Here is a 16,260-nt window from a genome sequence, read left to right on the forward strand (position 1 = left end):
CACTGTAGAGCCCATTCGGAATGAATGAGACTGTAATAGAGCAAAGTGAAGTAGCGAACTCACCAGTAGCCGTAGAAGTGGTCGGCTGATACGGCGTCGAACCAGGCGGAGCAGTCTGCGCGCCGGGAGTGCTCGGTGCGGTCGGTGCATGCGAGGTGGTGGGCAGGCCCCGGTGAGGCTGCGAGTGCGCGGCCGCTGCAGCCGACTGATGCGCCGCGTGCGAATACGACTGTGTAAGCGAGTGCAGCGGCTCGTGGAATACGTATGCCGGGTAGCCATCGGCACGCTGTTGCAGACAACTGCTGCCCATCGAGCCGCCCAAACTACTCGTCATCGAGCTAACATTATCATAATAGAAACTTTGTTGAAAGCCATCGCATCTTTGGATGGAATCCCCAGAACGTCCGTACGGAACAACCGAGGAGAATTGAAATTCTCGTTACCTGTATGTATCAGGCATTGTAGCAATTGGCTGGGGTATCGATGAATACATAGCGTTGAATCCGGCGTTGAGCGGTATCCTTGGAGTGGCGGGTGTGGCCGCCGGTGGCGCGGAACCGGCGCCAGTGCCTGTGCCACCACTGCTGCCGCCGCCGACCACTTGGTCCACGGCCGTGCGTCTTTGGTTGCGCAGCTTTTCCTCGCGACGCCATTTTGCACGTCGGTTACTGAACCACACCTGCAAATTATCCTAAATTATGTACTTTTCAAGTCGCCCGTTCAACTTGTACATTGTCAATCACGCATCCAGCTGTCACACTCTCTCATGCCGTTCGCTCGCTTGTAGTTTGCCTTTTAAAACGAACCCAATCATTCATTTTAAATCTGCAACAGTTTGCAGTATTTTGTTTGATCTATCCAAATGAAAAAATCCAAGCAAAATAAAATCGTTCGCACACACGCACGCTTTTGCTCTCGATTCTTTTCACTCGCTTGCAATCGGGTTTTGCGTCTTTGTCCACTTGTCAATCTGAACTTCCGTCGCCTCGGGCGCTACTTTGTGACTCTTTGTCTCTGTTCCTCTCGTTCTCGTTCATTTTTAACCTTTTCCCTTTTTTATCGAACCAGCTCGGCCAGTCGTGTTTCCTCGAAATCTGTTAATTACGATTGAGCAGTTGTCAGGCAGGAAATTAAGTTATTCCCGCTCCCGTGTGTGCGCGTAATGACGCTATTTGACTGTCCGTGAAAAACTTTGTCGCGGAAATTGCGTGACTCTTACTTTTAATAGTACGGAACGAAGTTTCAAAACTTTTATTGATTCTACGTTTTATTCGAATTTGACGAAATCCATCACCTCAGCATATCTTTGATTTGCAATATTGAGTTACTCCGAATAGTTTCGACCGAAAGTAAAGTGAATCTCAACGTCGCTGAAACGAACGTCGGGAGATTTAATGAAGTCGAATTGACTGCAGGTGAGTTGACTCATTGATAGAGTGGCATCAAAGTGATAAAATCTTTGACAAGCCCGCGCTCGCAATAGATTGCCTCGATTGTTTTCGGTTTTGCCGTCGCGGTTTTCGACCGACTGGAAACGCCGCGCATACGGCTGAAAGAGGCAGAATTTAGCCACGATACGCAGTGTAACCCAATCGATCAGTCGTTTGTTTATAACGACGTTTAAGGCCATTGTCGTCACAAGGCTCGAAAGCGTCAGAGGCCAAAAATGCGCCAATAGCGTTGTACAGCTCTCACTCTCGCTTTCGATGTTCAATCGTCTACAAAAGCGCGCGAGCGAGGGCAGAGAGAGAGAGAGAGAGAGAGAGAGAGAGAGAGAGAGAGAGAGAGAGAGAGAAAAGCCGAGCGAAATTGCAGCAGATGGCACTACACGAGAGATAACTCAGGGAGACTTTTTGGCTTGGTCCGCAGTGCTAACAAGTTTTACTCTACCGAGCTTTTTAGCCTGCAGACTCTCTGATGCGAATCAGACAGAAACGTCCATTTCATTTGCTTTGGTTTTCAGGTTTCAAACAAAAGCTCTTCTTTGATATATCGGCAAATTCATGTATAATATTAAATTTTGTTCGTGAAAAGTTGAAAAATTCTCAAAACTCGATTTTTCATTTTATGTGAAAGTTCGACTGTTTCCATATAGTATACAGCCAATTGTAAAAAGGCCAGCAATGAAAGGTTTTCCGAGCTAGCACAGAAAATCAAATTCAGTTTTATAACCATATATCTATATATCTCAGCGTTTCTAAACTCGAGCTACGACGTCTCTTTCTTACTCTTCGATCCATAAATCGATGCAGTCAGTTTATTGCCCCTTTTTATACCCAAGCCACTTTCCGCCCCATTAAGTGCGCAATGAAGGCGCAGTCGTGTTAAATCTCTTATCCGAAGCTTTCGATCACGGAATCTCAAAATCTTTTGACGTGCCCTGTTTTTATCTTGTCCTCCCTCCTTTTTTTTCTATTTATGCAGCCAATTCGACGATACTTAAAAGTCGTTGCGGTTCAATATTTTTACACTTTGTTGCATCTATTCCTTAATAATTTTAATTAACTTCATCATCAAAACGCCTGTGTTCTGCATAAATTACGAATTGCAGTATTAAAATCTAATATTCGCAGAGTGTCGATGAAAAAAAAGGTTCTTAAGTCGGCTATTCGCTTTGTAATAAAAAAAAGAGAAGCACGGCAGAGAAACAAAATTCTCCACTGAAAAGGATCGCCTTACGGTGAGTCGACGTGGGCATATCCTATATAAAGCTCCATCCGTTTGGTAAACAACGTGCCGGCTAGGCAGCCCACACGCACATACACTCACTCCGCCCTTAAAATAAAAGGGCTCTCTCTCTCTCTCTCTCTCGCGGGCGAGCGCATCGTCGAATCTCCAGCGACCATGGGGATTTCGCGTGTAGCCGCAGCAGCAGCAGCACCAGTGGCGGCGAGGGTCGAGAGACGCGAAATGATAATCGCGCGCGCGCCCAAAAGGGAGCCAGAGGCTAAAAGGAGAGAGAGAGAGAGAGAGAGAGAGAGAGAGAGAGAGAGAGAGAGAGCGTAGGTGGCGCGTTATATAGGTAGAAAAGCGCTGGAACGGCCAATCAGAGGGCGATCCTCCCGGGGGACGAGGCGACGTTGCCATGGTTGCGCTCTAACTCGCGCGTCCGAATATACTCGGCACTTCTCGTTCTGTCTTCTCACTCTGCTATCTGGTTCTCTCCGTCGCGCGCTTAGGCTCCGCGCGTGCCCAAGCTCTTCGTCCACTGCTTCGCCATCGCTTTTTTCTTCAGTCCTCCGTGAGCGACTGATGTGATTGACTGGATCGGATTGGTTATCGCGAGCGAAGACGCGATTCCACTTGCATTGTTTCTCAGGACGAATGGGACTAAATAAAGAAGATTGCACGGCTAATGAACGGGGCGGACAGCATAACGGGCGGCACGTGATGGTGCTGGTCGGGTCGCGCGATCATATAACGATGCGGGCAGTCGTGCGTAGCCGGACGCTTGCACACTTCGGCGAGCACCAGCAGCAGCAGCTCGCTCCGTTCTCGTCGTGTGTACTCTGTCGTTCACGCGGCGACACCCACGCGCACACAGCTGTGTACAAACACGACAAACGCGTCAAAGATATTAATATTGTACAGCTTGGTCTCCGCCGTTGAGCAACTATTTTTAGCCCGTGACTGCTGCGACCGGCGGCCTCACTCCCATGTTCATTTTCAATGTCGATTAGCGGAAGCGCGACTGCGATGCTCGCAAGTCGGTTCGCGTAGAGGCGCCGCGCGAGTAGGCGCATCTCGCCCAGTATAAATATATCCTCCGTAGCCTCTCTCCGCTCTTGCTCCGCGCTCGCTCGCGGCGGCGAGAGAGTACAGCAGCGCGCCGGTTTCCTGCACTTAGCAAGATCAATACCAGCCAACGAGGCTTGAAAACATGCGTCAACATGGTCTCGCGCGCTGTTTGCGCGTCCACATAACGCTACGGACGCGCGCCCGAACTTTTCCTCCCTCGCTTAGCTGCCTCTCCCTGTACCCCTCCCGCAGTCCAAACAATGTCCGACAAGGCTGCGTACATATTAGCTCGAGCCCGCACATATACCCTCCTACCTCCCACTTCGCTCGCACTGTGCTCTGCTCCACGCCTTTCTCTCTTCCCTCTATATTAATTAAAATAACACTCGGCGATGCGTGCGCGCCGGTCAACCAGCTCGCCCCGCAGCTCTGCCTGCGTGCCTCTCGCTGCGCACTCTGTCTACACTGTGGCGTGCGGCTGCTGCTTGCGCCCTGGTGCCCGCCGCCCCGCGCCCCGCCGCCCGAAGAAAGCTGCTCTCGCAGATCGGTTGTTATTGCTTTTGCAGCGCCTGAATCGCTCGTGTTTTCGGGCGCGGTGCCTCGCGCGCCTGTCCGCGGCGCATGCATATGGAACCGCTCGCATGCCAAGTGCTCGCCGGCTATCTCACGACAAGCGCCACTTTATTTATTTTGCGCCGGTGTGGTCCAATGGCCCGCGCTACTTTGCAAATTATTTTTCCAACGCGCCGCTGTAGCAGCCTGTGCAGCGCAGCCCACGCCCGACCGTACGCGACTTCTACTACTTGCACTTTGTCTGCTTTTCGTTTGTCGCGCTACACGCTACTGTGCCATGGATGCGAGCACATCGACAATCGTTGCGTGCTTTTGATATTTCAGTTTCGTTGTTTTTCACCGCATTCGGCTTTCTCGCGTATAACGTTCTCGATAATAGCGTTGCGCGTAATCGCGACGACGAGTCGTAAGGATAGAGCATCGTCAATGCTCTCACGGACGGGTGGAGGAGGGAGGATAGGGGGACAGGATGGACGGTAGAAAAAGAAATCAATCGCAGGCACAGCAGCGAGTCCCCGTGACGCATAAAAAATTAAAATTAATGGCGGCAGCGGCGCAGCGCCGTGGAGGTTGGGCCGAGAAAGGATAAGTCTCGCAGCACGGCAAACTTTCCTCTCGCGCGCGCGCGCGCGCACCTCCACTTCCCTTTCGCGCTCTATCACGCGTCAAATCGCGCAGCTGTTCCACTCGAAGTGTAACTTTGAGCGGAGGCGCGCGCGACTGCGAGGTGCGACGTTCGCGTTAATGAAAGTGCGACGCGACTGGAAGTTCAAGTGGCCGCGCGCAGTGGTGTCCGCCCAAGTGAGCGGCTCTTGCACTCTAGTTTCGTCATCCTCCGACAGCTTATCCGAGCGCTTGGAATTGCTCGTACAATCATCGATTATCGCGGCAAATGGAAAAGGAAGGCCGCGTTAACGAGCGCTATCGCTTGGTGCAACGCTCTCACTCGCAGACACGTGCGATACAGCAGCACATTCGCGCCACACATTCACACTCACCTGGATACGTGCCTCAGGCAATCCAATCTTCTCGGCGAGGCGTTCCCGTGCAAACACATCCGGGTAATGCGTCCGCTCGAATTCTGAAACAACGAAACAGAGGTCGCAACAAGTGCTTCGTTATTCTCTTTCTCGTTCTCCAGCGCCGCTCAAACACACACGTTTATTCCCTTCATCTTGCTCTTTCTCTACTCAATTTTATCAACGCTATTTAACTTTAATTTCAAGTTTCATTATTCTTTCGAGTCCATGTCGTGAAGCGGCAATTTTCATCGCACGCCGACTTTTCATCTGCCAATGAACTCTCAATTACTCGATCGACAAAACGTGCAATTAAAATTTAAAATGCCTTTCAATAATGAAATTAGCGATATTTGATACACGCGTGTACAACTAATTGGTTTAAAATGTATTAAAATCGTCTTTCGTTGACGACACTTTTTAATTGGAGCTCAATCGAGTATCTTTTTACGTATTGTCGTACAACCCTTACCTTTTTCGAGACTATCGATTTGCTCATTGGAAAAAGAAGTCCGATTGCGCTGCAGTTTCCGTTTCAGCCTCAGCCGAACTTGCGAGTCTTCGTCGCCCGACGAGTTATGTTCCGAATTACCATCGGACGTTGTCTCTTGCTGATGCGACAATAGTGAGCCTGCGTCTGGAATGAAACATTGTGAAGACATTTAGATAGAGATCGAATAGAGAATATTGTAAAATCATTCGTAATGTCGTGTTACGAGCTTCCATGAATCAAAGACCTATAGCGAATACGTATACCTTACAGAACGACTACAGGCTATTCACTCAGATGTTCTATTGCAAAACCGAAAAGCCAGGATCTTAATGCAGTTCGACGTGACAAAAAGCAAAGTTTCTTTTTTGTCTCGACGTGAAAGCTCCAAGCGAGTTTTATTGAAAATGGAGTAGTACGCGGATCCTAAAATGGAGGGAGGTATTCGCCGTACGAATAATTTGAGTGATTTGCAGAGAGAATGACATTGTTGCAAAAAGTGGAAAGAACGGGGAAAAAATTGCCGTGCGCGCGTCTAAAAATAAAGCGACACGGCAATGTATATAGAAGGTATGCTGTCAGCGCGGTATAGCGTGCTTGGAAAAACAATTGGATAAAATCGAAGGACGTGGCTGGCGTGGAGATAAAATTCCGATGGCGCGGATGCGCGGCGGGCGCGGAATCGTGGAAGTTTTAGAGTCGCGCGGTCGCGCTCTACGAGGATCCTCTCTACATGGCGTATTGTTAAAGTTCGCCTTGTCCCCCGCGGAGGCTTTTGCGCAACAGACAAAGAGGGAGAGAGACAGTCGAGCGATTACTTTCCGCCTCCGCGCACCGAACCCTCGCCGCCGCGCTGCCGCCGCCGCGCTGCCGCCGCCGTCGATGCCGCCGTCGATGCCGCCGTTCGCTCGTTGCCATCCCTCCGCTCGTCAGCTGCCGCTGCCTTCGCTCGCTCGATCAGACTCGCGCGCCACCAGCTTTATCTCTATCTCGCTCTTTTTCTATCTGCCAACCGCTGCCTCTATCGGATCTGCTTTTGCTCTTGTTTTAAGCTCTATCTCCTCTCTGCTTCTCTAATTCTATTTTCGTCTTTCGCTCTCGGCAAGACAAAAAAACCTCCCTTTAAAAATTCACGCCAACATTTTCAGCGTAAATTCCCTGTCGCAGTATGCGCGCGCGTGCAATATTACATTTTCATAACTAGCGCAAATTCGGTTTCTCCTGAATTCATTTAATCGCACGATAAACGCGCCGGCTTTTGTCTGCATACCCGAAAACGCGCCAAACGGCCCGATCAAAGCGAAGTTTTCTAATTGATGAGGGTCGTGCATTATCAAGGGTCTCGGCTATAGTTAATCACGAGTCTCCAAATAAGTATCTGTCTTCTTCTCTTGTCGACAAAAAAAAAATCTTCTTGAGAGAGGGCGTCCACATCCCGAAGCGAAGAGCGTTTCTCGCTTTCCATTTCTCTTTGCCATCTCTCATCGGCATCCCTACCGCTTGCTCCCCGTCCAGCGCTTCGCATTCCTCCCTCCGAACCGAGCGAGCGAAATAGGCCCTCGGCCGCCCCCTTTTTCCGCTCGTGACACCCTCCGACGCCCCTTTTCCTCGCGCGCGGCTACGCGTGTAACGACCCTCTTCGATCTCTCTCTCCCTTCCCCCTCCCCCACCCTCTCTCTTTCTCGCTCGGCGCCGACTCGCGCCTCCAGAATTTCTCATTGTCGGCTATCTCTTCGGGTTATTGGGACAATTGGCTTTTTTTTTCAAAAACCTTTGATATTTGAAATTCTTGTAACGCCACTCTTCAGGCCATTTTCAAAAGTATATAATCTGCTAAACGAGTTTACAGCCGGTTAACCAGAGAGAACCTTGAGAACGCGCTACCGTATTTAAAATTCTATTATAAACCGAATGCGTGAAATTCAATAAAAAGGCGAAATCCTTTAGAATAAGAATTATGGACGCGCCGTCGAATCTGGCGGCTACCTTGGTTGAGCGTACGATTCGGCAAAATGATAGCCATCAGCATATAAAGGAAGTAGCAAGGTCGAGATAGAGGGAGAGAGGGAACTCGCTGAGGCGTGGTAGCATAGGTCCAACGAGCGAGGTAAGAATTGCTCAGCCAGCCAGGAAAAAACTTTCACACCTAGTTGAGTTTCATTAAAATTCCAAGGGAAGAGAAGAAGAAGCGGCTGCACTGGCTTCGGGAGAAGTAGCAGCAGCGGCGAATCCTTATAGAGTTGTGGAGGTGGTCGTCGTACAGCCGCAAAAGTTTCACGAGCAAGATCGGTTACGAGCTGCACTGCTGCCACGATTGTACCGTAATCCGCGGGGCTTTCTCGCGTAGCTGTTTGCCGAGCTTCCGCTTACACACTCAAACAGATCAGACGATTTATATTCCGGTCCGGGCATCATTAATTTTTGTCTGGTTTTCGCGTGACTCCGTGGCCTTTGTTCAAGTCGGCAGCGTGTGCGCCTGCACTGTAGCCACAGAGAAAAAGTAGCCAGAAACCGAAAGCGCGCGAGATTAGGTAATCTGTCTATTGAAAGGTCTTGAGCCGCAGCCGCGCGCATCTGGAATCGTCATCTGTGCTTTTGGGGGCCAATATATCTGTGGCGCAATCTCTGCCGCTCGGCTGATTTCAGTGATCCTATTAGTCGAAGGCGATCTGACGGGAGAGTGGTGCGCGCAGGTATTTGCCCCGTTGTCTGCACACACGCACGCGTACACCGCCATCCCGTAGGGAAGAACACAACACACACACACACACTCAGCCACGGCACGCATATGCGGCAAGCGAGCTTATAAGCCAGTCAAAGACGTATATAAGTATATAGACGCAGAGAACTGCGGAGTCGGTGTACGTATATAGTGCTCTGCGGCTAGGAGATGCGGCGCAGGCTACAATGGGCGATCTTCTCGCGTGTACCCTGTATCCTGACTCCGCGTGCGTGTGCGTGCCTTACGGGAAAAAGGCTCTCGTGGATTTCGCGGCTTTGTGCGCGCGGCATTGTGAGCACATTATGGCCGCCGATTGTCGGGAACACGTCGAGATTGTTATCCGCTTATATACCCGCGCGACTCGCAACCCCTTCTCTTGTTTTTGCCCTCTTGTTCTACAGTTCGAGCCCCGTAAATTGACATCACGCGAAAGTAGACGAGAAATTGGCGAACCTGAACGCTTCAGCAGCGAGTCGTCGCGTGCGTGGAGTTGCGAGCCAGGCAGCAGTGATTGGCCGGAGCTAGGAGTCGTGGTGCCGGGTAAGCCGGTGGCGAGGGAGTGATGCGAAGGTGTCGCCGAGTACCAGGCGTGGGGCCAGCCGGCCGCCTGGCCATTGAACATGCGCAGCTTGTCGTAGACGCTCTCAGCGCCCTGGTGTGCCTGCACCGCCGCAGCCTGCTGCTCCTTCTGCGACGCCAAGTTGCGCAGCACCCTGTTGATCGACGATACCTGAAATACACAAACCAAACCAGACTGGATTCAGTCACCTGGAACAGTATCTCTTTTCTTCAGCCTGACGTGTGTCTGCCAAGTTTTCCTTGTGACCGCCTATTTCTTTGTATCTCGATACTTTCCTTTGTTCATTTTGTTTTCAGCTTGGAAACGCGATCATTATTTGTCAGTTTTGCTTTTCTCTCGGGGCGCTTGCAAATTTTCCGACGCATAAACCATTCCATATTTTCCAAACAAGAGCATTATTAATACACCTGATTTATACAATGCCTATTAAATTAAATTTCATCACAAGCCTGTAGATGAATTTTTCTCTAACAATCCTAACAATACGCGCGTTTTGCTACAGTTTGTCAAATGATTATCGTTGCAAAGCTATGTTTCTTTCATTAAAATTGTGAAACACGCGTATAAAAACATCAAAGACTATTTGCTCCAACAAAGAACAGAAGAAACTCGCTGGGAAAACGCATATAGAAAAAGTTTCTCTCTCACCCTCTCTTTCACGGGACTTTCCGCACTTTCTCCGTAACGACGACGAAGGACTGGCAAAAATCAGAAAAGTCGGCAGAAAAAAGGAAAGAAAAAGTCGTCCTTGTAAACAGAATCCTCGCAGAGGATTTTATGCATGTTTTCCTTGGCGAAAAGCCAATCAGCAAGGTAAAGGGAGCTGGAACCGCACAAAGCGAGCGCAAATTCAAAGGAAACCGCGAGTTTGAACGCAGCGGCATCCCGAAAAATTATTGGCTCTTGGCCTCGTTTTCTCTCCACTCGTTGCAACAATGTCAACTGAGACCTTTATATAGAGTCTTTTGCTCGCTGTGATTTATTCCCTTGCAGCTTACTTTTTCTCTCCGCCACTCCCCCCTTCCCCTTTCTGCCCCTTGGCCCTTTGTTAACATCCTGCGCTTGTCCACTCGAATTATCAAACCGACGCTACTTTGTTTTCGTATCACTTTCAATACAGCCACTATCAATTTAGCAAAGATCTGCGCGAAGGCGAAATCTCGTTAGGCAATCAAGACGAATGTCTGTAGTTTCGTTACATTAGAAAATTATGCTGTTTAGTAAAGAAACGCATCGCACTGTGTCAACAATATTTTTTAATCCGCATTTGAATTGATAAAAGTTTATTTAAAGGTAAACGTTCATAAGCGTTGCTGAAAGCGACAGAGTCAATGACGCGTTCACTTGTGCTATATTCGTAAGATCTTCATTAACTCGCCATGAACATTGCAAAAAGACGTCTTTAGGCTCTGCAAATGACATTCAGCGTCGGACTTGCATTGTCTTTTTAAGTACAGCCCCAAGCTGGCCTTTGAGTCGAAGACTTGTTGACGGCAAGACAATTAAATAACTCGCTGTCGTCGCGTTTGCGCGTTTGTGATCAAAATGAACGAGCTTACATAATCACTGGGCGTGAGAGTTTGCTTGGAAAAGCAAACAGTTACCGAACGTCACGAGCCTTGTAAGCGTATAATCAACAACGCCTATCAATCATCGAATAATGCATTTCAATAACAAAAACATGTAGGCACGTTCACTTTCCGATATGCCAAATAAAAACTACGCCGCGATATATCCATGTGACGAAAAAAAGAGTCAAAAATCTCTGAGCGATAGCCAAAAATTGTCGAGCACAAACTGTGCTCTGTCCGTCCACAGCGCAGTGATCGCTGCATCGCACCTTGCCTAGCCGCATGTACGCACGCAAAGCGCGAAAATATAGAGGGGAAAATAATAAAAAAAAACGGTATGTATATAGCGATGAGCGCGCGGACTCGTTGCTGAAAAAAATCGACAATCGAAAAATAGAACGGTGGTGGGGCCGCCGAAATGCCCTCGAGCAGAGCGCCAAGTTGTAACAGCTCTCTCTCTCTCTCTCTCTCTCTCTCTCTCTCTCTCTCTCTCTCTCTCTCTCTCTCTCTTTCTCTCTCTCTATCCATGTCTGTCTCTGTCCCTCTTTCGGTGGTGTGCGGCAGCCACAGCCAGGCAGGCAGGCGGGCCGATGCAGCAGGCCATTACACGCGCGACCGGACACGAATAATTGCGCAACACGCTTAACTGATCCCATTCAGGCCGATTCTGCTCTATGTGTCTAGCGCGTACGCCTCCCCCCTCCCACCGCCCTTCTTTATACTACCCCCGCGTGCGCGCGCGCGAGACCAGGCAGTATAGCGCATTATGCGCTGTCGTGAGATAGCTGATGCCACGGATTACCGGGAATAAAGACGAGACCCATGCACGTACCTATGGGCGTGCGAGCGATGCTCTTGAAAGCCCGCCAATACTGCATATGCCGCCATCGTGACTCGGCCCTGCATCTACAACTTACGCGTACCGACTGTTCTGCGGATTGTCCAATCGGATTTGCTGACCAAATCGTCACTCGCACGAATCGATTGATCTCGTCAAGCGATAAGCTTAATTTCACCGACAAACAAGCGCTACCCGCGTGTTTGCGAATGTCGAGACCAAATGCCTTCGTTCAAAACTTCACTGCGATATTTATCGAGCCAACTTTACGAATAATTTAACGCCTCGTTCGGACAAACGAGCCTCGAGAGTTTTAATAGACGACGCCGCGATATCAATCATATACGGAGATAACGATGGCTTAATGACGAGCTAGACTCGGAGCAACGCGCAGTCGATTGCCTCTGGCATTAACCGGTGTACGGCCATGGCTAGGACACGCGCGCAACTACAAATGGGCCGATTGATCAAGGGGCCTTTCTCACACGCTCGCGCACTCGTGCCCAGGTATTCGAGTGCGGCCCTCGAATCCTGTATACACTGAGAGCAGCGTCGATGCGTGCGAGCGCGCGCACTCGTGGGAGGATAAGCGACTGCCTCTGGAGGGAAGCTCGCGAGCTCTGAGCCAGTCGCGAGCGAATCCAGGCCGTAACTCGGCCGCTTTCGGTAATGAATTGGCAACGAGCAGTGGACGCGATTCGCAGGTTTGACAACGGAGAATGCAGCAGCTGCGGATGGCACAGCCGCGAGAGACTGGATTTACGCTTGGCAACTGGGACGCTCGGCCGAGAGGCAATATGGCTCTCGCGTACAGCAATGGCGTGAGCGAGCGTGCGACAGGGAAAAGGATGTTTGCGAGACGTGCCGTTTTTCCTGATTGGATCTGGAGGCGGAATAAGATCGAGCTGCAGGGTGGCGGCCAGCGTCGTTCGGGTTGGAGTAATGGACCGATTACCCCGGGCAGCGGCGGCGCCCTATTGACGAGACTTTGATTAGGGTCGAGTGGCCGGGCGGCCGACGGACGGGGCTGGCTTCGCCCCGATAAGCCCTGGATGCGCATAATGTTCCGGCCGGTTTATCGACGAGTTGCTTTCGAGGCAACGCGCCCTTGCCTTCTACGCGCCGATTCTCATGAGAGCAGTCGCTGCCGAGAGGCCCCATCTCGTTCTCTTCTTTATCGCTGATTTTCTTCGCGTTGCGAGCCTTCGTACACGCGACGACGGCGCGTATTGTCTCTTCTTTTTAAATAATCGTAACGTATTCAATTGTATTTTCTGCGCTCATTACGATAGACACGAGAATGTCTTGTATTTGCAGCTGATAAAAATAATTCAACGATGATTGGGTGTAAGGCAATTGTTCGAAAGTGCTTTGTCTCAAGGCAGAATGGTTACGCTCCCAATCTCGAAATAGACGTATAATCGACGGTTATTACATAAATCTTAAAGCACGCTAGAGCTTTATAGGAGAGTGGCAAGCTCCACATTCGCTCGACCGCTTCGATTCGTTAGCGATACTCACACTGGGTATGTTGTCGTTATTGCAAACTCCCTCTTGCAGTAACCGATCGCGAATCTCCCATGCGAAGATTGATGGGCATTCGCGCTTGTAGTCGGCTATTTTATTTACAACTGGCGTAGTCGCCACCCGTGGCTTACTGCCGCCGATCGCTCGGGGTTTGATAGAACCGGTCTCGTAGTACCTGCGAAGAAACAAATGGAAATCAGCGCTCTCGCCTGGTTCGATGGAAAGCGCCGGACAGAAGGTGAACTCACCTGCCGAGGATCTTGGAGACGCAACCGTTGCTGACCTGCAGTATGCGCGAGATGTCGCAGGGCCTTGCTCCGCTGTGCGCCAGCTCGACGATCTTCTGCCTGGTGGAGTCGGGCAGCGGCCTGCCGTTCACGTACACGCCGCCCAACTGGTTCACTCCACTGTGGCCAGCGCTCGAACAGCCAAAGATGGAGTTCTGGCCCATCATCCCTCCGCCACCGAGGCCACCGCCTCCATGCATCAGGTCTTCCTCTGTAAGGGACAGTAGCCAATCGCATCTATCAGTGCGTGCATTGCTGCGAGACCCCGCGGGCCGTGCGCGCCGTTCCATCGGGGTATCGACGGCCCTCGACGCTCGAACGGAAATGAAAATAACGTTACGAAAGCGAAAGAGCCGGAAAGGAGATGTAGCTCGGAGATGCGAACGCGACGCAGGTGAAAACAAGCGGCGCCGGGGACAAGGGAGAAGACGATAAAAAGCGCGGCGCACGCTCGCATAAGAAAGTCACAAATTGGAGAAACGAGCTTGCAGCGCGGCGCAGAGGTGGCGGCCGTTTGTAATAATTTCCCTTCCACTTAGCTCGCTCGGCGGGGCTCGCGCGCGCGACCAGCCGGGCGCAACAGTCTTTTTGTTCCTTTGACGCGAGTGCAGCAGAGAGGCACACACGACGCTCGCGCGCATTCGTCGCTCTACTCACTTTGCCAATGCGCGTGCACTCCAAGCGCCGCGCCGCGCTCCTTTGTGCGCCGACGCTAAATGCATCCTGCAATTAACAAATTTAATTAATCTCTCTCGCACGCGCGCAAGCTACATCTATCGCCCAGAGAAAGAGAGAGAGAAAGAGAGAGAGAGAGAGAGACAGAGTGAGAGCGAACCTCTTTGTCCCGCCCACTTTGCCGTCTTACTTAATTTGCTCGCGAAACATTCGCTCTCAAGCTATGCCGCGGGGCCACTCACTCCCTCGTTACTCTTAACGCCAATGTAATTACATTAGTCTGACTGCCTTATAACTACTCTTCGTTCTTTGCGCTCGTTTGACAATCTTTCGCGTTACCTTCACGCTTCTCCAAATATTCTTACTCGCCTGTCTCCTGTATTTTATGTTTTTCCGAACGTTGCGACTGCAAAACTTCCGTTTATCGCCGCAGAATCGCTTTTACTATTGCTTTCAGCTAATTTTTTCATTCGTCATTTTTGATGTATGGATTTTTCAATTGAACTATAATCACATCGGAGCGAATGTTTTCTCGTTATGTGCCAAGCACAAACACTCGATCACATGAATGAATAAGAAATGAAAAATAAATCTGGACCGCTTGTTGACACAGAAATTGAATAACTCAAAGCGGCAAACAGAAAATAATATATAATAGCCGCGTGCTGCAGTAAACGATATTTTGGTAAAAAAAAGAGGCACGGCCGTTGTTTCCCGCGCGTCTCTTTCGATTTTTATTTTTCAAGTTTCATTCAATGCGTTTGCGGGTCCACTGCGATGATGGCGCGCACAAAGGCTGGAGGCTCGTTCGCGATCAAAGATAGGCCATAATGTCGACTCGGTAAGGTATTATGTCGAGGCCGATCAAAGCGATGCTTTTGCCTCGTCAAAAGATTCTTTATTCTCGCGCCAACGTATAGCCTCTTCTTCGATGAATATTTAGCCAGGCGCTCGCTCGACTAACCGGCGAGTCCCCGACTTTATAATCTTTTTCCCTCTCGCTGCCTCGGTACACACTCATCCGCCAGATTCCTTTTATTTAATTTTGTTTCGGCTTCGCCTCGGCACTGGTTAGAAAGTACAGATTTTTCGACATTCATCTTCGGCGCTCCTTTTCATTCCGTCTTATTTTTCACCCCCTTGTCCGTCCTCGCTCGCGCGCTCTCGAGTCTTCCGAGTTATCCATCTTGATCCCTCGTCTCGAGGTTTCGCGGCCTCTTTGTGCCGCGATGTCGCTGGAGACTTGCCTCTCTTGTTTTTCATCCGCGCGCGCGCGCGTGCGTGCGTGTGTGTGCTGCCGCGGCAAAAGAAACCGATGGCACAGTTATTAAACGTCTTGACTCTATTGGGTCAGGATCAAAGTAACAGCCCTGCGACCAGCTCAACTCTCAGCAGATCTCTCGATTGGATTCAATGGTAACCATAAAAAAATTGAAAACTGAACGCAAGGCGCGTTCTGTGACAAAGAGCGATATGTGAAAAGCATAAATTGCAGGTTGTTTTGTGCACGTGCCAATTCTCGTTGCCACATACAGAGAGAGAGAGAGAGAGAGCAAAGAAAGTCAGGCAGGCGGCAGGTGGGCAAGGTAGATGGGGTATATAGGAGAGAGAAGCGCTTTGTCGTAGAGAGGCAATGTGCGAGAGGGAAAAAGCGGCAGCGGAGGCAAAGGCGAGCGAGCGAGCGAGAGGGAGAAGGCTCGCTCGCTCGTGGTGCACGCCGCAGCTCTTTATTTATAATTTCGCGTTAATCTACACGACGAGCGCGCGCGCTCTCCCTCCTTCCCTCCTGCTCTCGCTGCTGCGGCAAAGGCCGTAAAGTGAGGCAAAGAGGTTCCACTTGGCTGAGCGTGAAACGGGACACAGATTAAATCCCATCGTAGTGCCAGCGCCAGGCAACGTCGCGACGCCCTACTCTCACGTGCCTTTCTCTCTTTCTCTCTCTCGTTTTTCTCCTTTTTTTCCTCTCCCCTCGCGCTTACTGCACCTCGTTTCTCTTATCACTCGCGTCTATGTACGCTTTTCACCGCTAATCGTCCTCATCGTCGTCGCACCTCCACGCTCTCTTTTTACCGACTCGCGTGGCGCGCGCGTTCTCGTTTCGCTGCCGCGCCTCCTCCTTCTTTTTGGCAAGACCTATTTGCGGCTATCTCTCCGCGACACAACTTTGCGCGGGAGAAAATATACCCGTTAGTTCTTTTGTCAACAAATCGACGTCGACGTCAATTTTTCCGCTCTTTGTC

At 50.4% G+C, this 16,260-nt stretch overlaps 1 protein-coding gene across 4 annotated transcripts in view; it reads right to left on the reverse strand.

Moving 5' to 3' along the window:
• Positions 1-16,260, reverse strand: part of LOC131663158 (paired box protein Pax-6-like) — a 31,301-nt gene that overhangs the window by 8,049 nt on the left and 6,992 nt on the right. The window contains exons 3-10 of one of the 4 annotated variants that reach the window (XM_058933333.1): positions 14,003-14,068; positions 13,307-13,556; positions 13,053-13,233; positions 8,996-9,272; positions 5,803-5,967; positions 5,310-5,392; positions 444-679; positions 64-338 (exon numbers count right to left, since the gene is read on the reverse strand). In XM_058933333.1, the coding sequence (XP_058789316.1) occupies positions 64-338; positions 444-679; positions 5,310-5,392; positions 5,803-5,967; positions 8,996-9,272; positions 13,053-13,233; positions 13,307-13,545 (1,456 nt within the window). In that variant the 5' untranslated portion in view covers positions 13,546-13,556; positions 14,003-14,068. The remainder of the gene's footprint in view (positions 1-63; positions 339-443; positions 680-5,309; positions 5,393-5,802; positions 5,968-8,995; positions 9,273-13,052; positions 13,234-13,306; positions 13,557-14,002; positions 14,069-16,260) is intronic. The other 3 variants (XM_058933331.1, XM_058933332.1, XM_058933330.1) reach the window with 3 other exon arrangements.

The sequence above is a fragment of the Phymastichus coffea genome, unplaced genomic scaffold (assembly GCF_024137745.1).
Source record: "Phymastichus coffea isolate CEN01 unplaced genomic scaffold, Cenicafe_Pcof_1.1 PCOF00031, whole genome shotgun sequence".
NCBI classification, from domain to species: domain Eukaryota; kingdom Metazoa; phylum Arthropoda; class Insecta; order Hymenoptera; family Eulophidae; genus Phymastichus; species Phymastichus coffea.